At 40.0% G+C, this 26,019-nt stretch overlaps 1 protein-coding gene across 1 annotated transcript in view; it reads right to left on the bottom strand.

Annotated features, from left to right (window-relative positions):
• The window catches only part of LOC146563670 (myelin basic protein-like), a 56,353-nt gene that overhangs the window by 14,185 nt on the left and 16,149 nt on the right, over positions 1 to 26,019 (bottom strand). The window contains exons 2-3 of the mRNA XM_085290927.1: positions 22,309 to 22,367; positions 4,833 to 4,896 (exon numbers count right to left, since the gene is read on the bottom strand). Coding sequence (XP_085147053.1) covers positions 4,833 to 4,896; positions 22,309 to 22,353 — 109 coding nt within the window. The 5' untranslated portion in view covers positions 22,354 to 22,367. The remainder of the gene's footprint in view (positions 1 to 4,832; positions 4,897 to 22,308; positions 22,368 to 26,019) is intronic.

The following is a 26,019-nucleotide window of genomic DNA, read 5'->3' as shown; positions in this document are numbered from 1 at the left end:
TTAGTAGGAACGTTTGGCTGTTGTCAGGTCCTGGGTACAGGTAACAATTCAATAGCGTACAGAACCTCTTTTAGCAGCAATAATATGAAGTCAGAATTTTCTGAATGACTTTATTAGTCTCTCATATCATTATGGATGAATTTCGGTTTGCTTCTCTTGACAATGTTGCTTCAGTTCACTGAGGTTTGCAGGCATTTGTTTAAGAACAACATTTTTGAATCAACCTTGGGCAGCTGTGGCTCTGTTAGACTGCAGGCTCTAATCTTAGAGTTGGTGCGTCAAACTCAGGCCCCTTAGTGTGATAAAGTGTTCTTGGCCAAGACTCTGATCTCCCGAGTTTCTCCATTACAGACCACCTACAATTTAGAAAAAAATGACAACCTAAAGCCATCTTGCCCCAAGATTTTTGACCAGGCCACAATTGCTAAGTCTTTCCCCACCTGACACTACACTTCCTCTCCTGGTTTCTATCCACAGCTGCTGTTCGTTTCTCCTCCCCTCACCCTGACAGCTAAAGGGGGCCCGTTTTGCTCTGCTGTGGGCCTGCTGCAAGCTAGGGCAGGTAATGGAGTCATAATGGGCTTTTAAGAGCCATACAGCCAATGGTGGTGTTTGCCCTTCAGTGAAAAAGAAAAAAAAAAGCACTGCAAACAGGAAGTGCAGTATGGAGACATGAGTCATGATACCTGCTGATGACCACTACACCCTACAACATGCTCCAATAGAGACTGCTAACCTGCTGGTCATAAACCACTCACATTGGGCCAATATGATGTAAATCCCTCATTTTCCTCCTTTGCCCAGCACTTTAGAATCACCTAATGGTACTAAATTATTTCACCCTTGGTGCACAAGCCAGAGCAGCAATGAGTTAGAAACTGATAAGAAAACATGATTTTTACACACTACCCGAGGCCAGCGCAGACTGAGCAAAGATCCAGTTAAACATTAAGAGTTGAAGCAGAATCGACACATTAATAATATTGAGGTGCTCAGAGGTGGTGTCCTTTCAATGAAAAACCTCATTAAACCAGTCTGTTTGCAGGAAAAGCTGAGCAAAAACTTAGCTGACATGGAAAGGGCAAAGTCTTAATCAATCTAAATACCAAACTAATTATTTTTCTTCCCTTTTCAGTAATGAGTGTGGTATGCAGTCGAGTCATTTAGGTTTTAGGTTGCCTTACAAAGAGATGGCTACTTTAACCTGTATCCTAAGTTGTGTATACCTATGAGCTGCCAGAACTGCTACGTGGCCTCTTAAAAACACTTATGTCAATAGCGGACCCTTTAAGTCTGTTCCACTCCGATCAATGACGAGTGTTTAACAGGAGGGACATGAATTACTGAGGTTGTAGGAGGAGGAGCATATCGAGTGGATCCAATCTGATGAAGCTTCTGCGTGGTATACCTTTCCTGCCGATAATCAGTGAGAACAAGCAAGAGTGGTGGTTCTCTGGTGCTGCGCACACAGGCGTGATTACACACTCAAACAAGCTTCCATGACATAACATCATTATGGAAAGAAAAATTTAATTGTGCCTTCATTCACATGCATGCATACAAACACACTGCAGCTGGACTGATAAATTTGTTTTGCATTATAGGAAATCAATACTGACCTTTCTTAGAAAATGAGTCGGTTAGTGCCGTCTGCACTCCAATATCTTTTCCAGTGATTTCACGCTTCAATGACTTTGTATTTCTTGGATAGTCACTGAATACTACATTAATTGTTTTTGTGTGTAGTCTAGTCTCTCAGTTTATGAACAGCTGTTACCAAAACACAAAGCAGCCTAAAGCACTGCATGTTCCCCCAACGTTAATGTGTGAAGGTTGGAGAAGTGCAGAAGCCAGACTGGACCAATTCCTCCTTCTTCAGAGCATCCCCCGGGTTTGAGTGGTGGGTCATTTAAAGACATAAATGTAAAAGCCATATACCCAACAATCAGTCTCAAACTTCACCCCCTATGGCAAAATTATTGCTCAACACAAATTTAACACACATTACATGTTTGTACGAGTTCTTCATGTGACCAGTGTAAGGGGAGGTTTATTTCTCTATAAAACAAACATAAATATTGAGTTATGGCAAATAGTTTGTTGCTAGTAGTGACTGAAACACTTTTGAAAAGATGTGGTCAAATGTGAGCCATATACAGCCAGAGCTGCTCAAAGTGTTTGCTGCTTTCAAGAGCTGGAATGTTAACAGGCCTGTTTTATCGAGTGCCCAGCATTGGATTAATAATTATAATTGATGATAATTAGTATTAGTAGTGATATGGTAACTGAACCAAAGTGCTCGTAACAGTTGGGGCTCAACACTTTATGTAAAAATGATACAAATGAAGCTTGGAAAAGTATTGATGACACATTTAGCCAGCTAGTTGCTAATATCATCACACGTTTTTTGAAAGACCATCAAGTTACATTTCCATAGCTAAAAGTCAAAAGGGATATTTGTCACAACTGCATAAATATCCATGTGATAAACTGTACAAACATTTTTACTTTTCTAAGCTAACGCTGCCAATAAATGATAAGTAGCGTTAGCTTAGAAAGCTAAACCTGCCAATAACAATAATAAGCTTCTGAATAAGGTTATTCTGAATATGGACTGAGGTGATTTGGCAAACGCATTTGCATGTTATAAAAAATTTCATGAAACGTAAATAAATAGAGACTAGAATGTTCTACTGGTTGATGCCTTCTGGCAACTCTAAAGCTAGCTTAGCTGCTAATATTCAAGTTTTAGACCAGAAACAGTTTAACTTAATTATTATATTATTTATAATATTATAAAAAATATTTTCTTTTAACTATGAAAAACTAAAGAACTACAAAGAAATAAGAGTTAAAGTTAAATATTATTTCAGTGTTTTAACCTTAAAATAGATATTGAAATCTTTGTTTTGAGTAATTATTTTGGTTACAAGCAGTGACTGAGCCATTTACAACACTGCTCTCAATGAAAATTAGTCAGTCAAAAGTGGCTAAAGCAAAAACAAAAAGTAGCTTTTGCGATTTTCTTTTGTGCTTTAGACACTTTAGTTCATACATGTGAGTAGGGCTGCACGATTTTGCATAAAATGAGAATCACGATTTTTTGGCTTAGAATTGAGATCACGATTCTCTCACGATTTTCTTTTCCAGTATAAATATTTAATACACTGCGTGTATAGAGCAGGTAGTGCAACAATAAAAAAATAGTTGCGGGACAGCACTGTGTAGCGTTTGTCTAGGGTGTTGATCATTTTCCTAAATCCCTCGTTTTGCACAGTGTTGATGGGAGCCATATCTTTAGTCAGGTGATAAGTGATATCCTCCGTAATTTCTTTGTGCCTGCGGAAGTTCGACGGGTATAGGGAAGCGCTGTATAAGGTTCCCGTTATTGATGTTTGGGTGGTTGACCGGGACGGATTTTCTCCTGTCACTTTCTCGTCATCCCTGACGTGCTCTCCGTTGTTTTTTCCCTGCTAATTTTAGCATCACACGGCACAGCTTCTGTATCACGTGGTATAAGGCTCCGCCCTTGTCATTTGTTGAGCAGGAAGAGTGAGCGCTTGTTTTCATGCAGATTACGTCCCGGATCAAAGTGCGGTACAATCGTCGACTTTTTTTCTTTTTTTTCTTCTTTTTTTTAAATCGTTGTCATTTGGAAATGAGATCGCACATAAGTATGAATCGAGATCGCGATTTTCTAACAATTAATCGTGCAGCCCTACATGTGAGCCAATCATTCCTGGCTTGGTATTCACCAAGCCTCACCCAGAAAACGTCCCAAAATTCAGGAGAGGAAAGTAAATATGCTGCACATATTTTCCGCTCTGTCTCTTGGGTATTTTAGCTGCTTCTAGGCAAAAATACAAACTTCAGCAGGTGGCTAAAGAGACCTTAAATCACTGCAATTCAGCGGCCGATGGCTTTGGATGTTTAGGAAGAGCACATATTGTATGTGAAGTCTTAAACAAACAAACAAAAAAATAAATGTAAACAATTTCCTTCACCCTGGCAGGGTGCATCTTTACATAGTAAACAAGAGCCAACAGGATGTGTCACAAACTCAAGTTGTTTCACTGACAGTAGGGACAAAAAGAAGAAGAAGATGAAAAAAGGGACTATGTTGATTTTGTTGTGTTAGAAATTTGATTTCTTTTCTTTAAGCAGAGTGCCTTACAGTGCAAACTCCACCAGAGAGATTTAGTCTGCTTTAAAAAAAAAAAAAAAAAAAAAAAGACAGTCTGCATATTTGCACGCACAACTGCAATTGCCTCTGGTTGCAAAAATAATCCCATACATTCTAATTTGCAAAAGCACTGACTCCTAAAATCAAATCATAACCAACCTACATGGGTCTACTCCTGTGGATCAAACTCAACTGCCCTCATCTGCTGAGCTGCAGTATTACAGAGGCCTTATTTGTAATACCTGATCCTTTCACACGAAACATCACCGTGAATGTGACCCAAAGACAAAACTTTTCTAAACTATAAGAATCAACAAAAAAATTTGGAATGATTGGAACAGTACTTTTAAGAAAGGCTGTCCTTCATAAATCATTGCTAACTTTTTAAAAACCAGCCAGACGTGGCTAAAAATATGATGGATATTCTGTAAATTGACTGATGCCAGCTTTGACTCTCATAAGTGGACGTGTATGGGTTGGGAAGGCCTCTATTCAATCTTTAGATTGCTCCAGAGCTGATTATGCACACTACAAACTGTCATTCATTTTCTCATCAACAACTGAAAAACATATACATCTCCTCGTCTGTCTGATGGGAGTATTTCCAATATGTAATATGCATGTAAATTTTAATTCAAAGACCTCTTACCAAAGACTTCATCTTGTTGTTCAGGTTCTGCTACTGCCGTTTCTTTGGGTTCAAGTGACGGAGCCTTTAATGAGAACACAAAAACAGATTGAAGAGGTGAGATGCTGAGGTGCCATGGCAACAAAGCAAAGGCAGACACAAACAGGCCAACTGTGTGAGAGAGGGGTGATGAGAAAGAGAGACAATGCGAGGGGGAGGTAATTATACCCATTTAGTATTTTGGGGCTTTATGAGAACAGAATTAAGCTGAGAGCCTTTCATTCAACTTTCATAAAGAAGTGGGTACATCCTGTGCACACTGGAAGCTGTTGCAACACTGAATGTGTGACCGGTGCTTTTTGTCAGGATTTTATCTATTTATCATCTGTCTTATTTTGATTGATTAATTGATTTATTGCATGTATGCACTTGTGAATCTTTGGCAGAAACTTGTCTGGAATGCATATGCAAAATGACATTATTATGGTTTCAATTATTTTCATGTTATTTGCTAATATTCATTAAGAGAAGTTAAACCAAAACGCAGAAGCAGCGAGTGAAAAACTGAGTACATGCTTACTGCTTCCAAAGGAATTAAGAGTATAAGTAGCAGCCAGGTGCTACTAATCAAATGCATTGATTGATCAGCAGCAAGTGTGAGCAGCTGTGTAAAAGCAGATGTTTTGGCAGTTTGCAATGTGCGTTAACACAATCCTAGGGAGGAAAGAAATCAGCGATGATCTTAGAGAAGCAGTTGTTGCTCCCCATCAGTCTGAGGATGGTTATAAGGCTATTTCCAAATAATTTTAAGTCTGCCATTCTTCAATGAGAAAGATTATTCAAATATCAGGGGCAAATATTCCAGACTTGCGCTAATTTCCCCATGAGCTAAAGAATTGCTGAAAGATTAAAATAAAGAAATTGTAGTGAGTCAGTTAAAGTCCAGATCTCAACCTACTTGAAGGCTGCGGGGGACATTTAGAGAGCTGTGCATGAGCAAATGTCCACAAAACTCAATGAACTGAAGAAACATTCTACAGAAAACTGGGCCAAAAACACCTAAAAGACAATATGAGAAACGAATAACGTCACGCAGAAAGTGAGAATTTCAGGTTACTCAAAGTCAAGGTGATTCACAAGCTATTGATTGAAATATGAAGTGTACTTAGTTTTTTTTTCTTAGTTTTTTCCACTGATTGTACATTTTGGCTTAACTCTTATTAAATAAATAATAGCACAGTGTAATATAGCATATGTTATTATTAATCTTAGTTTGTATTTACCCAATTTTAGGTCATGGAAAGGTCATTTTTGATCATGCTCTGATATGCAAATCCTGTGTTCAATATCATCTTCAATCCTTTAGGAGATCTGGCTACTGCAGAGATGTCAAAATTACTGTAGTTCATAGGCCACATACAGCCAACTTTGTCGAATTAAGTCAGCAAATTCAAACCGGATGATCGCTGTTAGCACAGTCGCTCGCTAGCTGCTGATGTCACCTGGGAAATGGCCGAAAAACTCTCCATCAGAGACCGATTTGATACGGATGGCCGCACACAATCTGTCATTCAATTAAAATGTTTTGCATCATAATTACATCTGTTCAGAACCCAGTTAGCCTGTGAAATAAACAATCTGTAACCACCGTGATCATTTTGGCTCTGCAGTGGGTGGGACATGTTAACTGTTAACTCACAGAGCATCAACAAACAGCTGTGCACACATGTTTGTTGTGTGACTTTTATTTCGTAAGCTGACCATTTTGACAGCATTGAAACAGCAGGAAGTGATACGGGAAACGTACGAAGTAAAATGGCATTAGTTGTTACATAATGACAGAAATACTGATTCATCTGCAACAACCCACCCACTTTTAACACACAAAGTCTAAGCTTACACTAGCATGCAAGATGAATTATTATTACTGTCTGTATTCACACTTCTGGCTCATCCAAAGAATTTGTTATGTCACTATGACTGGCATGTTTACAGCCTTTGACCATCATGTACAGTGAAGTGCCTTCTGATTTTATAAATCCTCTTAACATCCCCCCTCAGAAGAGGCATGAACAGTGCTGTTGCTGGTCACATGCTCTATAATGTTGTACTGTGGACATTTATGTGTTTTTCTGTGCAGAGGAGTTTTTTTTGTTTCCTGTTCTCATGCTGTCCTCCTGTAGCCCAGCATGAGTAGAGGTCTCTTTTTTTTCCTCTTGTACCTTTCCCACTGTAGTGTACATTTCAGTGTTTTTTTTCCTGTAATGCAACCGTTCTCCGACTTGTATCCCCATGTAATGTCTGTGTTGTATGTGTAAGTCAGGGGGCGGGTTCATTCCACTGCAGGGCAACCTGCCACTGCATGTGGCGAATAAACTTTGAACTTGAACTTGCCTGCTTCTTAGTGGGCTTGCCTACATGGGGAATCAGAGACATTCAAAAACTGTGGGCACACTGATCACCATTAAATCAGAACAGAGGAAAGTGCAACTGTGACGCAGTCGCAACAGCTGAGGGACAGTAGAGTGTGGTGAGCAAGCACTTACTAATGCAAATCACTTAAAAGTCAACAAGTGCTCCTTTTTTTGGCCTTTTATTATGCAAACAAATGAGTCTTGATAAGAGGAGATTAAATTACTACTGGACAAGATTTAATTACGTTTTTTCCCCCCTTTCATCAAGAGCAGAAATTCTTAAAAAAAAAAAAAAAAAAAAAAAAAAAAAAAAGAGAAAAATGACTACTAGAGAAAAAAAAAAGTCATGCCAGTGACTGTGGGTAACGAGATATTTGTCATGCAGCCAACTCCTACTAAGGCTACGTTCACACTGCAAGTCTTAATGCTCAATTCCGATTTTTTGTTCACACTACAAATGCGACAGCAAACGCGCTCTAGTGTGAACGCTCAAAGCGGCCCGCATGTGCAAAAGAAGACGTCACACACAACGCGCTCCGTTTAGACCCAGAGCAAACAATATTGTTTGACTGATGGCTGTTAATATAAAGACTTCAGACTTTACGTTTCCCAATTTTTGCTTTAAGTTATTTTGTTATTTACATAATAATGTAGATAACCTAATAATGATCCTTATTGCTGTTTTAGAGGAGCGGTGCTTCAAAGAATAGTTGCAGATTTCTATCAAAATCTGCAGATTATACAGTACAAATAAAATGTTCACGTTGTCTTCCCAACAGTTTCACTAACATCTACACTGGCCAGGAAGCGTTCGCGATGTCTTCTCGGGCGCTTCTCCGGCGCTGATAATTGGTGTCTGTCTTGTGTCAGTGACGTAAAAGACGGATTTAATGCGACATGACCGTTCAAACAGCAGTCGCTTTCTAAAACATCGGATATGTATCGGATTCAGTAGCACATACGAAAGTGACTCAGATCGGATTTGAAAATATCGGATTTGTGCCGTTCACACTGTCATACCATGATCGGATATGGGTCACATAGGGTCAAAAAAAAAAAAAAAATCTGATTTGATGCGCTTTCGCCTGTAGTGTGAACGTAGCTTAACAGTGAGCAAAGTAGGATGATTGAAGAGCTGCTCCCAGGATATGAGATGGTTAATCACATGTTTGATCGAAATAGGAATAGCCAAGCAGGGACTCTGCCTCCTCTCTTGCTTCGCGTGCAGCCTCTGTGTTAGTGGGTGCTTGATTACAGGATTGGAGACAGGTGCCCTGTAGCCTGAACAGTGCCTGACCAGCTGCAGCCACTTGAACAATCAGGTCTTCTGAAATGCTCTGCCCTGCCACTCCTTTGCAACTAGAACACAGTCTCTGCCTTTGCAGTGCTCATCTGTAAACTGGCCACTTTTACTGTTCTGTTAGTATTCTGCTTATTGAAATTCATGCTTTCTTATCTATGCAGTTTCTTTGGCTGATTCAGCCCTTGCCTCCCAAACTCCCGTCTTGTCAGTTCTCTCTGTTCAGCTCCCCTTTGTCTTGGCTTATTTCTACTCCCATTTTCTTGGCCCAAACCTTAGTGACATCTTTTTTTTTTTAACTCTTTATTTTGTACTTTTTCCTTTGTATTACATACGGACAAGACAATAATAATAATAACACAACAACAAACACACAAAAAAAAAACAAAAAAAAAAAAAAACAAAAAAAAAAAACCACGAGAGGTCCCGCCCTATAAGGCTGACTGAGACTTATAAATTATCCATTTTGTCCACTGTTTTCGGTGTTTGTCAGATTTCAGTCTCAGAGTGTAAGTCATTTTTTCCATTGTATATATGTCCTCGATTACGTCCATCCAGTCTTCCAGTTTTAAAGGATCGCTTTTCAGCCAATTCTTTGTTATCACCTTTTTGCTTGACAACAACATAATCTTAAACAAATACCAGTCCTCCTTTTTTACATTTTCCCATATTCCAAAATACATTACTCGTGCCTCACACAGTACTTCATACCCCAGCACCTTCGTCATTGTTGCCGCGATTCTTTCCCAATATGATTTAATATATTTACACTTCCAAAACACATGTGAGTGATTGGCGTTCCAGTCTCCACATAATCTCCAGCATTGTTGGGGTGTTTTCAACTGCTTGCTTTTGATATACGGAGTAATAAAAAACCTAATCACATTTTTCCAGCCATATTCTCTCCATCGTCTAGAGCTAGTGGAGTTATGCTGTGTGAGACATAAGGATCGCCAATCATCCTCTGACAACTCAATTTGTAGTTCCGATTCCCACTTTTGTTTAATATATAATGTTTCATTCCTATTCGAATTTTGTAGGCCATCATATAATTTCGACAGAATTCCTGATGGAAGATTTTTATATGCACCTGTTATTGTTCCTATTATACGATTTCTTTCTCTTGAGAGCTTCTTTCTAATTTCTGTATTGTAAAAGTGTCTTAATTGAAAGTACCTAAATAAATCTGATTTATCCAATCCGAATTGTTTCTGTAGATTCTCAAAAGATTTAAATGTTGTCCCATCTATTAATGTACACATTGCTGTAATTCCTTTATTGACCCATCTTAAAAATGTGCTATCCCATTGTCCACTTTGGAATTTTCGAGAGTATGCAGGCCAAATCAGCAATTTACAATCTTCTGTAATTCTATATTTCTTCATTATTGTCCACCAGAGTTTAATAGTAAATTCAGTGATGAGATTTTTGTTCGTGGGCTGGGTAGTTTCTTCTCCCAATCTTGCTTGTGGATGACATGATAGGCAATAATTTAACTCAATATGCTTCCATTTTGAAGTATATTCTGATGAACACCAGTAAACAGTATATCTCAGCTGGGCTGCATAGAAATATTCCTTGAAATTCGGGAGGGCAAGTCCTCCTTTTTCTTTTCCTGATTGGAGTATTTTAAATCTTATTCTTGGCTTTGTCCCTTTCCAAATAAATCTACTAACTAATTTATCCCATTTACCAAACTGTGCATCTGTTATTTGGACTGGTAATGAGGTGAATAGGTACAATAACCGGGGAAGCACATTCATTTTTATTACCTCTATTCTTGAGCTAAGGTCCTTGACAAGCGGAGCCCATTTAATCAGATCTTTTTGGATTGTGTTACTAAACTTCACATAGTTTGCCTCGTATAAAGTACTTGTATCACTAGTTAAATAGACACCTAAGTATTTGATCTTATTTGAATCCCATTTTAGTTTAAGTTCATTTTGTAATAATTCTTTGGGGAAATAATTCAGACAGAGTACTTGAGTCTTTACGATGTTTAGTTTATATCCTGCGTTTTTACCAAAATATTTTAATGCTTTAAACAGCCAAGGAAAGGTCGTATCAGGATCCTGTAGATATATAATTATATCATCTGCAAAAAGACCTATTCGTTGTTCAAGTTTGGAAACAAAAACCCCTTTTAAGTCTGTACTTTGCCGTATATACTGAGCCAAAGGCTCAATATACAAAGCAAAAAGAGCTGGACTCAAGCAGCAACCTTGCCTAGTTCCTCTAAAGAGCTCAAAGCTGTCTGTCAAGTCCCCATTTATTTTAACTCTAGCCATTGGCCTATGATACAGGGATTGTATACACTTGATGAAGATACTGTCAAAGCCCATTCTCTTCAAAACAGCAAAAAGAAATATCCAAGAGACTCTGTCAAAAGCCTTTTCAGCATCTAAACTCACTAAGGCTGTTGGGATTTTTTCTCTATTAACTTCATTAATTATATGCAATGTGCGTCGTATATTGTCTTGTGTCTGTCGCCCCTTAATGAACCCTGTCTGGTCTTCATCCACCAGGTCAGGAAGGAACAGCTCTAGGCGTCTTGTGATTATAGATGTAAATAGTTTATAATCAACATTTAAGATGGAGATTGGGCGATAAGAGTCACAGTTTTCCTTGTTTTTACCTTCTTTCGGTAAGACTGAGATGATGGCCTCTTTCCAGGAAGGTGGAATTTTAGCGTGTTTTATTGTCCAATTAAAAGAATCTATCAAAATAGGGGCCAAAACCTCTTTGAAAGTCTTATACCACTCATTGGGGTACCCATCACTCCCTGGACTTTTATTCGTCTTCAATCTCCTTATTGCCTTATCCAGTTCTTCCTTTGTAATTGGTTTGGTTAATAGTTCATTTTGAGTTGTCCCTATTGAAGGGAGGTCTAACTGATCCAAAAACTCTACAATTTCTGGTCCATTTTTCTGATCCGGTTGACTATACAATGTTTTATAATATTCTTGAAAGGTGTTTTTTATCTGTGTTGGTTCATATAGTAGTTCCTTGGTATTTGGATCTCTAATCTTGTTGACTGCATTAGTTATTTGCATTAATTTTAACCGTTTAGCCAATACTTTAGTTGCTTTGGAGCCAGACTCATAGAATGTTTGTTTTGTGAATCTCAGTTTCTTTTCTATTTCCTCCATAGTCAAATCACTTAGTTGTTTTCTTACGTTTTTGATTTTTTCGGCCAAATCAGGACTCAAATCTGTATGCTTTTTTTTTTCCAAATCCCTTAATTGTTGTTCTAATTTGGACTGTGTAAGCTTCTTCATTTTTTTGAGGTAGCTGGTCCTTGATATCAAATACCCCCGAGTTACTACTTTCACAGTATCCCAAATTATTGTTGGGTCTATCTGGTCATCCTTATTGTGGGCAATACAGGTTTGTATTTCTTTTTTGATCTCTTTTACCTCAGATTCATTATTGAGAATACCAATGTTCAATTTCCATAATAATTTCTTTTTCTGATTATGTAGGTGAATGGTCAAATGAATGGCGTTGTGATCCGACAAGTCGGCTATACCGATATTGCATTCTGTGACTCTATGTTTATCACTTCTATTTATCAAAAAAAAATCTATCCTAGAGTGAACCTTATGGGCTGCTGAGAAATGGGTATAATCCTTCTCCAGAGGGTGTAATTCTCTCCATACATCACAGAGATCCGCTTCCTTTATTAATGAGTTAAGAGATTTAGATTTATTATCTTTGCGTCTTTTTTTGCTTGTAGTATCTTTAGTATGATTTAATATACAGTTCCAGTCGCCCCCACATATCAAGGTCCCTTCACTAAAGCTTATAATTTTTTCAGATAGTTTTTGATAGAATTTTGAGTTGTCCTCTGGAGGGGCATACACATTTATCAGGGACACCACTTCATTATTAATCCTCCCTTTGACAGCAACATATCTACCCTCCTTGTCACAGATTTCCTCTAACTTTTCGAAATTTACCGTGTTAGCTAATAAAATTATAACTCCTCTTCGTCTGCTATTCTTACATGAGCTATAAAAAGAATTTACATAGCCAAGCTTTTTAAATTTTTCGTGTTCTTCTTTTGACATACGAGTTTCTTGAATGAATATAATCTGTGCCTTGTGTCGTTTCAATTTAGATAGCAATCTACTCCTTTTAACTGGATTCCCCAGACCATTGATGTTGATTGAAATAATTTTTATTTTACCTACACCACTCATAATTCGTACAGTGTGCAATGATCATCCCCTCTAGTTTAAGAAAATAAAATAAAACAATATTACTAGACATTAAACAAAAATTAAACACAAACTTGCGACTCCCAATTAGTAGGAAGAAACTGTCTCCCACCATGACCCCGTTGGTAGATCTAGGGTAAAAAACCTCCGTAAAGGAGGGCCCTATGAAATATTTGAGAACTGAAGAAGTAGTTCCCAAATTATAGTCCAACGTATTTACCTCCATCCGGTGTTGCTCCTCCAGAACTTTGAATTTAAGAGGCCTATAATTTTCTGATCAGTAACAGGGGGAAGATATCCCCCGAACTAATCAGCATTTCTCTGAAATTCCTCCAATTTTTTTTTAACTCTCTGCCTCGGGGAAGAAATTTGCTCTCGATGGGAGATTGAGGCCCGTTTCCACTCTCGACACCTTCTGCTTAGCGCATCGTCCTCCTCAGATGCCGCCGGGATCTGGACATCGTATCCCCTCCTCTGCATCTCCATAGCCGCCTCTCGTACGTTACCGTAGTTTCTGACTCCGTCCTGCCAGTGGATCCGAATGCTCGTGTAGGGAGTTTGGAAGCGCACTCCCGCTTCCTTTAGTATCCGCTTAACTTCTCTGTATTGTTTGCGCTTTTGAACAATATCTGATGCATAGTCATGATCAAAGTAGATAGTCTTGCCATTCACCTGGATTTGCTTCTTTTTCCAAACTTCTCGAAGTATGAGTTCTTTCGTTGTGAATTCCTGGAAATTAATAAGAATCGGACGTGGGAATTCTCCAGGGCGCGGTTTCTGTACAGAGATACGATGGGCCCGCTGGATCTTAAGTTCTAGCCCGGCCGGTATAGGTATCTCGTGCTGTAGCAGCTCCGAGACAAAGTCTTGGACAGATCTCCCCTCGGAGCCTTCCTCCACTCCAACCAGGCGTATATTATTTCTGCGGGATCTTGACTCCAGGTCCACCAGCTTGTTCTGAATAAATTTCTGTGTTTTCAAGCTTTGGAGGAGCGCTTCAATTAACTCCATTGTCACATCTTCTATATTTCCCACTCGATCCTCGGCTTCCCCCACTCTCTTCGACAGAGTTTTTATGTCCTCCTTTATCTTGTCGAGCTTACCGCCCAATTCCCGCTGTAGCGTGTTAATGCCTTCTCTCAGCCTTTCATTATCTTGTTTCATTTCTGATTTCAATGATTCGATGGCTTTTAGTAATTCGCCAGCCGAATCTCTAATTATGCCATCGGGGCTCGTGCAGTCTTGTCCTGTTGCGTTATTGGTATTTATTTTTGCGGCTTTATCATGTCCCCTTGGCATTTTGGCCTCCTTTTGCCTTATTCCTCACCAATTATATTCGTTTTGCTCAATTGAATTGTCTGTTGACGAGTTTTCGGTGTTTTAAATTCCTGATAGGGAGCTACCACCAAACGCGTCCACTCAATCCGCCATGACACCCGGAAGTGACCTTAGTGACATCTTAATGCCACAGCTTTAGCTTCTGGTTGCCAACGTGTAGCCTAGCTTCCAGGTCCCTGGCTACCAGCCCAGACTAACCCAAACTTCAGGTTTCTGGTTACAACTCTAACATCAAGGTTACTGTTGCCACCTCAGCTCCTCAAGTCCTTTTGCCAGTTTGCTTGTTTACTGAATAATGAGTCTACAACTCTGCACTTCGCTGGTGAACAAATGATTTGTAAATCAGTGATTCAAAAAAAGGAACACCACATGTATTTTTGTGCACTGATAAAGCTTAAATTTCTATTGAGGATTTGCAGATATGTGACCTCTAACCGTGTGACTTGAACTTATCTGCCATTTTGGACATGTGACAATGTAAGATCAAGTGAATAACATAATCACACAGGCCTAGAGATTGAGCAGTGACTTCCCTGGCAACCGCCTGTCCCTAGGGAAAAAGGTGTTCCCCAAAAACCTCCTTGTGATTACTTTAGTCACTAGTATATTGCTATCTTAGCCTGAGGTGAAGTTATAGACTTCATGGGTTATGGACTCAGCTACTCTAATAAATAAATTATAACAAACTGAAAAGCATGCCAAAAATGGAACTGGAGATATCCATCAAATGCCTTCAAAGTTGCACCTTGTGAAAGATTTTGGCTCTAGCGCTGAAACAACTTTTACTCTGCAGGGTGAACCTTCTCCATTTCCAGTTTGCATGGCTGTTTTTTAAGTTTTACTACTTCTTGGCTGGTAGTTTGTATTTGCAGGATAACATTTGAAAACAAACTACAGGTAATCATTTGCCACCAACCAAAGCAATCACTAGGAAGTTTCTGGGGCTAGCACCATCTCTGATCCAATTTCATCCAATGAGATACAGCAAACTCCAGAAACGAGTGTTTAGCAGTCAGGAAATACATCATTTTTATCCATCAGCTGGTGGTTGTACGGCACACTTGATATGGCAATCACAACTAAAAATCCTTAGCATTCAACCTTTGCTAGATTTTCTTTCACACCCCGACTTAGCTGTCTTGCCTTAGTTCTTAGCCTTTCCTTTTTCATATAGTGTAAAGAATTAGCAATGCAAACAGATTGGAATACACAGAAAAAACAAAACAAAACCCTCAGTCACAGAAGCTTGGATGGTCATTAAAATGAAGGTCCTTGCCACCAAGGAGGATGCTGGGCCTGGATCTGCATGTAAATGACTTCACATTTAAAAATAAATAATCAGTTTGAATTAAGTGCAACTGTAAAAAATACAGCTGACATTTTGGCCACAAGGCACACTTGGATTTTCAGCCTCTGAAGGACACACATTATATACAAAACTAAAGGGGTCCTCGTTAAAAACTTGTCACAACACGACCACATCAAAGGAAAAATGAAAAGGGCGATGTGGGCAACTAAGAGAACTAAACTAACATCTTAATGCCATCCTCGCTGTCGGTGTGACACTACTCGCCACAGGTGCCTTATTAAAAATACAGTTCTTGTCAAGTAGAGCTTTCAAAAGAGGTTCATGTTGGAGACAGAAGCACGTCCTGACCCTGTGACAGCTTCGACAACACCTGACAATTATTCATACTTTCCTGCCCGTCTCAGTCCTAACCTACTGAACTTTTAGCTTGCCAACTGCGACATATTTCTCTAGATTATATAAAACACAATCACACAAACAGATCCCCCTCTCCCTGTCATTACAAACCCTGAAGAGAGTATAATCAGGTGAATAAGTTGTGAGACCACCAAAACAAGTCCCAGAGTACCTTAAGACTAGAGCCTGACCAATATATGATCTTTAAGACTGATATTTGTTTTATATTTGTTTTCCTTCTCTCAGACACACGAAACCTGAAAACATTTTGCTAATATATTGCCTTGGTTTATTTATTTTTTTTAATTACTCATTTACTCTGTCGGACTGTGCTTGGACCTGTTATGTTCTTGTTGTTTCAAACCCAGTTGCTAACAGCAAAGTTGCAAAGTGCCCTCTGGTGGGCAAGCAATGTAACATCAACACTCATAACCTGGCTGAATGGTGTTTCTCCTGGCTCTTCTTTAATTTTTCCACTTCTATTTATCACCATTATAAATGTGTTAGCCCTGTGACACCGTGTACCCCACGTATACCACCTCTTGCCCTATGGCAGCTGGGCCAGCTCCCCACCCCCCAAACTGGATAAGCAGAAAGATATGACAATAAACAGCTAACATGAGAAATTGCACAACAACAAAAAAATCCGCTAAACAGTGAGGCCGCAAAAGGTGAACCGCGTTATAGCGAAGGACCACTGTATTAGCCCACCATAAAACAGATTGGGCTCTACTCAAGATCTTGTTCCTCTTACTCTTTACTTTTGGATGTTAGCTTTGGTAAAATGTCTTTTTACTACTATAGATGACCAGAACCACATATCATGGTTAAAGAGTTAAAGGCCAACCCCCCCCCCCCAAATAAAACATTTATCATAAAATTGCCTTAGCCTTGTTTTTATTGTACTTATTTTTTGGGAGGTTTATTTGGTTGGTCCACTCATCACCATTAAAAGTAATAAATTAAGTCTTCCTCTGTAATTGTACTGCTGTGTGACAATGGAAAATTCCACTGCTTCAGCTTCAGTCAGGCCTCTGATCCCAATTCAGCACTAGGATACTGTAAGCGGTTCAGTGTTCCCGAGCACTCCTGACATTTGAGCAGAGAGAGTGGGAGTGGAACACAGTGATTTGAACACATTTCAGCACTTGGGTCTTCTGAGACTTTCAAAGGGATCCAGGTTCCACTTCGTACATGTGGTTTGGTGATAACTGTACCCTTCAGTGTTACATCCTGTCCATTCTTTACAGATGGAAGACATTTCATCTCACATTTGTAAGGTACTGTATAAAAAGACACTGGAGTCTCTGGAGCTCTACTTTCTCAAGGTCAGTTTTATCCCCCATGTTGACCGAATGTACCCAACATTTATTTCTTTATTAGAGCTGTAAGAACACCATTAGATAAACCAATTAAGACCAAAGAGCAATATACTGTACATTTACAGCAATATAAAATGAGCAGTGTGTCGTTCAAGCACAAATGTGTCAGTAAAGTGAGACACAGTAGACTTAACTGGGCTAAAAAGCCACAGAGTTTTACCAGTCATGGGCATTGAATACAATGGTATCCAATGGTAAAATGTTATCCAAGGCAAATAACTAGTCAAAGGGTTTGTAAACCCTGTAGCTATATATCACAGGAACAGACATACCAGTCACAGTCACACAGCTGTGTCTCTGTAGACTGGCCGTCTACTAAGTGGGCATCCAGCTCCCTCATCTGGAGACCTTAGTCTTTAATTCAACAGCTTCAGTAATAGTGCTGTATTGCAACTATATTGCAGTGAGTCACAAAGTAGCACATAACTTATTTTTGTGAAATTACAAAAGGACCTAATTTAAGGTTATGAGCTGCAAGATATCCACATGGCTCGTCTACAGAAACGGCTAACGTCAAAGGTCCTAAAATCCTTTCATATAAAGTTGAATTAGTAAGGTAAGAATAATTACAACTTGTTACTTTCAATTTCATCATCTGCAATCTGTGCTTTCCTCCTTTAACACTGTATTTTTATTTCCTGTGTAGCTGAAGGTGTTTGGAAAATTCTACAGGTGATCTGTAGTGAGACAGATCACCTGTCCAAGCAGTTTCTTAGCTCAGAGACTGGAAATCAAAAACACAGTCTGCATTCACTCTGCTCTGCGTTTCAGTGAGCATTGCAGTAACCAGTTGTCATTACCCAGGTGGGCGTTACACTGATCAAGCACACAGGCTTGCCAGCCAAACGAGATAATGCTGGAACCTAGTAAGTCACAAACATTCTAGTCCCAGTGATCCAGAGCACAATCGACTGAAATCATTAGACCTAATCATAGAATTTAATTGGAGACATAAGAGTAAATATAAATACTACAATGTAATTAACACCTTTATTTTAGCTAACAAAGTGTTTGAAACCGCAGACCTACCTGTGAGGTAGGTTCACCTACCCTATGTTTATTTACCACGCTGGTACTTCGTCTATTTGATACTGTCACAGGAAATCACTCAGCCTTTATCAGTTTAATGTCTGCGAATGGCTTTTGTAAGTCGGTTACTGTGAAAGAGCTCGGTTGCATTTTTCCTGTTGCAAAACATCTGACGATCACCTTCATTTCTAAACTTACAGCAGTGAGTGATGTGGGTGACTCTGTCATGAGATCGACCACAAACATTATCCCGGCAGTAGTCCTTCCTCTTTGCAATTTTTTTAAATTTCTTGAGAACATTGATGGCATATGATTGCATGTCTGTGAGTGCAACCAAGGTTCTTGGTAGCAAATTTACATCATATATTAGTCAGCTATAACCACAAATGTTAAATAAACTGCTGTGTTCCTTTTACCTCAAAGTTCAGATGTGGGAGCTGACAGTTGTTTTAGTAGTAGAGGTAGTTGGAAATGCAAGAACAAACAAGCTTTGCTTTGCTCCATAGCAAGGCAGAGCCTTTCATGCATCACTGGCAATACAGCAATGTTTTTATGGTTAAAAACACATTCACAAATAAAGCATGGTGATAAAATCTGGTCACTGCTCTGTATATGGCTTCTACAGCGAGTGCAAGTTTTACTCGTACGCATGTACACTGCCGCAGTCTTGGATTGCAAAGTCAGGTGGGTGGGGCTTCTCTGACTTGAGTATCAATGTAAATAGAACACAGCCTATGACTCATTCATGAAGTTAACTGTCCCTACTTCTCCTTCTCCGCCTGCCTTCATCACTAAAGAGACAAAAAGCTAAATTTGCAGTGCCAGTCGCAGGCAACTAGCAGCTAACAGCATTTTTTTAAGGTGGAAGTCAATCAACACAATTTAATTATCAATGTGACAGACACATTAGTGATGGTTGGATCACCTCAACATAAAAAGACAGATTATACAAACTGGTTTATTTAATTTAATCACTTAATAATGATGACATTAATCATCACTTAAGAGTATTTTGGTGAGCTTCTGTAGCTCTACGCTGTTTTTTCTGCCTCTTCAAAGCCCTCGTTGTAGGTTTACTGCTAAGGGGTAAAATCCTTTATGAACAACTCATCTGTGACTACTCATATGCCAATCAGTGGCATCCTGCAGTCTGACTAATGTTCACTTCAATCACTCACCTTAGTTGAGAAAAGTGAGCCCCCACACCCCACCCCAAAGTTATTTTGCATATCGTAGACTAGGAAACTGTCTGCCTGTCTGAATATGTGCTCTCATTCTAGCGTTGATTATTCTAACTAGATACTTCTATGAATGTATTCTTTTCCATTTCAGGACCATCATACCAAGAAAATTTTCTTCTGTTGTTTCCTTTGTTACATTTCTCAGAATGGCTTACAAAACCATGTGAGAATGTAACTGCAAATTCCCTGAAGCAGCACTGGGAAAATAGTATTCCTGTAACAAAAGCCACTTTCCCATGCTGTTTTTGAGCTTGAAGGCGGAAAAAGTAACCCTTTGTTAAAACTTCTTGTCAGTTGACAAACTGGTGGCTTTGATAGTATCTCTGAGTCCGCAACATGGGTAAGAAGAGGTACTTCTAGGTGGGGAGGGGGAGAGAGTCTGCATTATGCTACCACATCGTGGTAAAATTGCTGACATTTGAGATAAGCGTAAAGTCAATTTCTTTAAATGTCGCTGAGCAAAAATGGTCTCAGCATGAATTGCCACAAAGCCTGTGGTTGGCCACTAATGAGCACAAACAAAACGGTGGTTGAAACTGCAAGAAGCCGTGCAAATGGGTGCTAGCTTGGGCTGCTATTCATGTGTCGATGTAGCATTTGTTGCTTTTTTTGGGGGTTCTCATTTAAAAAATTTGCTCACACTTTGCCAAATTTAGTCAATACTGTTTATACAAACTGTAAGCATGCAACAGCCTGTGCCTCTGTCTGTAATCAAGTGTTGCTCTGCGAAATCTTCAAAAGCACTAGCCACTAAAAGCACATTTGATCAAACCTTATTATGGCTAAATTTCTACTCTGGCAAAATAAAAAGGCCAGTGTTATCATCTTATACATCCAGGTGGGATTTAGAGCTGAAAAATAACAGCGGTGAGAAATTGTCCGAAAGCTGACAGAGAAACACTTTGCCTGGTGTGTGAGTGAAGGGATAGGTACAACTGATAAGGGATTGGGAGAAGGATCATGACTCTGACTTCAGCATCTAAACACAACCTGCCTTACCCTGTCACGCTTTGTTCCCTTTCCACGGTCACTATGACAACCTGCTCTTTGGCCAGACCTTTTAAAATTGACTTCAATTTACGATAATGGAGCTGAAAGAAAGGGGAAAATAATTGATATACAAAGAAAGCTATACGGCACAATATGTGTCTGCATAGGCTAAACAATGCTGCTTTAGTGCGACACGCTTCCCCCAACACCTCTCCCACCAGCTCGGCACGTGACTAATACATCCACTTCTCCTGCTTCTGCTCCGCGCTCTCCAGTGTGTGTTTTTGCAGGAATAGGAGACAAATCATGCGTGGGCTGCATCAGCAGCACCCCTGCTGGTTCGGGCTCCCCCATTCACCACATGACCGCTCTGCCCGTCACAGGCATTGGCCAGGTAGTGACACATAACCCAGAGCACACAGCAGACTACAGGGTTTACACGCTGCACACATTAAGCTGCCTTATTCTTTCCTTTTGCTTTAACTCGCTCACTGTTTGGGGTCGGAGACCTCACAATAAACTCAAAACCTCTTCATGTACGGTAGGAGCCTCTCTTGCAATGGCTTAAAGTCGTTAGACAAGGTCGGGGTTAATGATCGAATATCATTAAACTACATTAACATCCTAATTTAAGCCTCCAAATACGCCTCCACGCTTGGCATACAGAAGCAGTCTCAGAGCACACAGATGAGTCAAGAAAGTCACACCGAGATTTGTTCTGTTTAAATACAACACTATCAGAAGCAGTTTCTGTGGAGCATTAGCCCCAGGGCAGAGCAGCACACCTTGCGTCCTAGCCAATTTGAAAAAGTCTATTTGTCAACTCGCGGCACGAACTACACTTAATTCTCCACTGGATCATTGTTTATTTTATACCATAGTTTCTGCTTAAGCTATAGCACTCCTGTTAGAGGTGGAGTATTTGTTGGCTATAACTTCACTGATCTGTGCTCAGGCTCTCAGCAGCAGCACACAGGAAATTACCAGCCAGCGTCACCTTCCAGTTCATTATTTTTAGCCAAGTGCACTGACACAGCAACAGTTTATCTTCTCGACTCAGATGGGCAAAAATTCCCCAAAATGTGGTGTTTTTATTTCTACACCCACTAGCAGGGTGGTAGCCCATCTGAGCGCCGCTGATCACTGGGCCAAAGCTAATGTTTAAATGAGATGTGTACTTGGAGAGGGTTTAATGTCAGCCCTGATGCACGCCATCATCTATTTACTCTCTCCAGTTCAAATGGGTTCTCTCGTAGAGTGGTGCTGCGGAGAGGCTTGTTGTTTCGAGGGGATGACCCAAGAGAACCGCGGAGGTTCGTGGTGCTTGGGATATCGCCATGGCAACATGGTTCAATTAAGAGTGGGATGCCGGCTGTTGAAAACTGAGCGTGCCGAATATTATCTCTTGAAAATTTGCAGCAATTCAAGTCTACACAGAATTATATTTTAAAAATGACTGCCTCAGGTGTGCCAAGGTTTAGGGTTTCCCTATTTTTAGAGATCAATATAAAGTACACTGAGCATGCTTCTTATTCCAGTCTAGCAACAATTAAAAATACAAAACCTCAATGTCATCGACTAAATTGCTTGGAAACAAAGGAAAAACCCAAAACACTTGCCACAAAAATCTTAGACACACATACACTTGCAAGGCATTTATGCAGCTTTTTATCCAAAGAGATTCAACACTCACACTCACACACACATTCTCTAAACTGGTTGTCACTCCTGCTCAAAGCTCAGCGGCAGCAGTACATTAGCATGAGTGAAGGAGCCCAACAGCTTTTGTGCCACAGAGTCCAAAGTCCAGCAGATAACAGCCACCGCTCGCACACAAATAAAAGAAAACTAATATAAAGCTGCGATGAGCCCTCTTACCTTGCCGTCTGTGTTGGGCTCCTTCTTTCCTAGATGCTGTCCCATGCTGCTAACAGAGCCTGTAAGAAACACACACAATGAGTTTACACCAGGGGAAGACTGTAAACAGCATATTATGTGAAGATTACGAACTCCTCCTTATTGCAGCAAGAGAGGCAAGCTCCAGATTCAGTGTGAAACTGTAGCTTCACATACAGCCATAAAAAAGGCACCGGGGCTTTCCCTCCCTTCCATCTCTTAATGGCAGCAATAGCATTTAAAATGCCACAGTTAGAATCAGAATACCTTCTTCTGGGATTAATAAAGTATGTGGTCACAGTTGCTCCACAACTACCAAAACAATAGCAAATAACAACAAATAGCTCTAATTATTAATATCCCAGTATATAACACAAAACTGAATATATACAGCTGAAATTGAGGCGCCCCTCTTATAAGGGTTATGATCCCTGAATCTGTATTTCAGAGGACACAAGAAAAAAAGCACAATACACTGTGTGCATAAAGTGAAAGCAGGCTTTTAATAATTTTCTTATTTTGGTTTAAAATATTATCGCCTAAATCATCTGAAGTCAAAACAAGGGTAGTTTGGAGATGTTGGAAAACTGCCTGTAAGTGAGAAAAATCCAAAAATACAGTAGATACTATTCAATTCATTGTCCTTCCTCTTAAGGGGAAGACGAACAGCCAAAAATGTATGGTAACAGGCAGGCAACAAATCTAGTTATTTCAAATGAAATGAGGTGCAACATTTAAAGCAATTCAAAAATGAACCACTGTAGACCTTGTTTGAGCTCAACCCTAGCCTCCTGTTTGTGTTTATAGTTCTGTGTTCCTTCATCCATTCATTTAAATATACTTTCTGCCTGCTGCTAGTAGCTACCTGTCCATTAATGTGATCTTTAAATATTAGATCGCTCTCCACAGTTGCTCCTTCCTGTTATTGCTTTGCTGCAGGGTCTCACATATTAGTCTCATCCTCACCATTATCATCTGACTAAAGGTTTTCTCGCAATGGGGGGGAAAAGGAAAGCATTGTAGGGCTTTCTTTTTCAGATAATTTAGTATTTAGTATTTATTTATTTATTGTCATTGTCAAGAACAATGAAATTGCGTTTGGGGCTTCCATACAACCCCCAAAAAAAGAAGAAAATAATAAATACCCCTTAAAACCCAAGTGTACATATTTAACCCAGTGTGACTCCAATGCAATAAGACAATCCTTAGCAATAATGTTCGTAGAAATTCAGACAAAGACCTGAGAAACATGACAAAATACAACAATGCAACCCATTCAATATTATTGTACTGTGAGATATGATATCAGATATGATAGTTATTTAAGAAAGGGGGGGGGGGGGGGCAGGAGGGGGAAGAGAATAAAGATATGATGCACCAATGCAGACCAGTTCATTGCTATTAAGAAGTTGGATATGGTTATTGTCCGTGAGAGGGGGGCAGAGAGTTCAGGAGCCTCACAGCCTGTGGATACAGGCTGTTGGCCAGTCTGGATGTTCTGGCCTGTATAGACCTGTACCTTCTCCCTGAGGGCAGCAGATGGAAAAGGTGGCGCGCAGGGTGATGTTGGTCCCGCACGATACTGTGCACCCTCCTCAGACAGCGAGTGGGGAAGATATTACTGATCTCTGGCAGACTTGTTCCAATAATTCTGCCAGCTTCTTTCACCACCCGCTGGAGTGCTTGCTGATCGGCCTTGGTGCAGCTGGGGAACCACACTAGAAATCCATACGTCAGAACGCTGCTGATGGCACAGTTGTAGAAGTTCAACATCAGAGATCTGGGAATGTGTGCGCTCCGCAGTCTCCTCAGGTAGTAGAGGCGCTGTTGGGCCTTCCGTACAACTGAGGTGATATGGTTGCCCCAGGACAGGTCCTCGGTCACAGTTACCCCCAAGAATTTAAAACTGCTCACCCTCTCCACCGCCTCACTGCCAATGAAGAGAGGCAGATGGTTGTTATGACCCCTCTTCCGGAAATCTACAATGATCTCCTTGGTCTTTTTGGTGTTTAAGACCAAGTTATTGTCGTGGCACCATGACTCTAGTTGTTGCACCTCTGTCCTATAGTTTGTCTCATCATTGTTGGATATAAGTCCGAGCACTGTAGTGTCATCTGCAAACTTAACAATGAGATTGGACGCGCAGGAGGAAATACAGTCATGGGTGAAGAGAGTGTATAGCAGAGGGCTCAGAACACACCCCTGAGGGGCACCGGTGTTGACCACAAGGGTGGAAGAGGTGTTCTTACCCACTCTGACACTCTGTCTACGGTTAGTGAGGAAGTCCACAATCCAGTTGCACAGATTCAGATTCCCAGATTCATGTGATTACAGACGACAATAGTTCAGTTAATTCTACAACACTCAAAAGTGAGACTGTATGCGTTTCCCATCACTGTGTTCTTGGCATCAGAAACACACGTGTGGAGTGATTTGAATAGAAACAGTTAGGGGATACCTTAACCGGAGATCAGATCTGTGCATTTGATTTTTGATTTTTTTGAGTGTGCATACAATATAAAAAAGTGACAGAGTCTACACCCCTCTGTTGTCCATGTGGATCTGGAAATCATGCATATCATTGTAACGGGTCAGCTAAAAGTAAGCCAAGTAAACATGTCTAGGCTAACCTTACTGTACTTTAGAAAAGACTAGTGAATCATCTGCCTCCATCTCACCCTGCCCCGAGCATCCACACCAACCCTCTGCATGTCCTCCTCCATGACATCCACAAACCTCCTCTGTGATCTCTCTTTTCTTCCTGCTTGGCAGCTCTGTATTCAACATCAGAATATCCATCATCCCTCCTCTGCACATGTCCCAACCATCTCAGGCTTGTCTCTTTAAACTGGTCTCCAAGATGCTCAACCTGAATCTAATACATTATTTTTTATGAGACATGAGATATTGTAATACAGTAAGCATTAACAACAGTGCAGTGCTTTGTTTCAACAATTCTCCAAACCTCTGGCAGACTCGGCACAGGTGTGCACCTTTGTGTTATAAAGGAAAGGGTTCGTCTTTGAGAACGGATACAACACGTCTATTTATTTCCACAGAGAATGGAAGTGAAACCTGATCAAGAGGAATGAGGCGACACAATGTTTTGCTAAGTGTGCCAACATGTGCACTGCAGCGTGAATATTCATTTAAGCTTAAATCTTAAAAAGCCAAACATAAAAATCACAAGGAAGCCGTGTAAATAACAAACAAATGCAGGAAATAAAGAGCAAAAATAAACTTCTTTAGATTCTTTAAATGTTTAGGTGCAAAAAGGAGGAACGTGATGAGTAAATGAAGGCCAGAAATCGCAACAATTTAAATCTCTGCCTGACACTCACCACTGAAGGAAAAACCATCCAATTACACCAAAAGAATATTCTTACTTTCAGAAAATCACAGCATGTATTTGGCTTTTAGAGGAGATCTGCACCCATCAGAAAGCCTTTCATCACCTTTTATGGCCTGTCTTCACTTTTTCACATGGCGGGTGTGGAAAAGTGCTGTCAGCATTGTTCATGTGGAGGGAAAAAAGGAACGGTAGTGTGGTTTATTGATGGTCTATTGATAGTCAAGAAGGAGAGAATCAACATAAAAAACCAAAAAAAGTCCCAAAGGAATCTTCATTAATTCAAGATTACCATGTGTGTCAGCTGTATTATTTAAATTTCACACGTATTGACATGCTCACAT

Source organism: Mchenga conophoros, linkage group LG11 (genome assembly GCF_057382185.1).
Source record: "Mchenga conophoros isolate Kocher_MC1m ecotype Shallow Benthic linkage group LG11, M_conophoros_male_GT1.1, whole genome shotgun sequence".
Classification (NCBI taxonomy): domain Eukaryota; kingdom Metazoa; phylum Chordata; class Actinopteri; order Cichliformes; family Cichlidae; genus Mchenga; species Mchenga conophoros.
The sequence above is the reverse complement of the archived record's forward strand: the minus strand, read 5'-3'. Positions and strand labels throughout refer to the sequence as shown.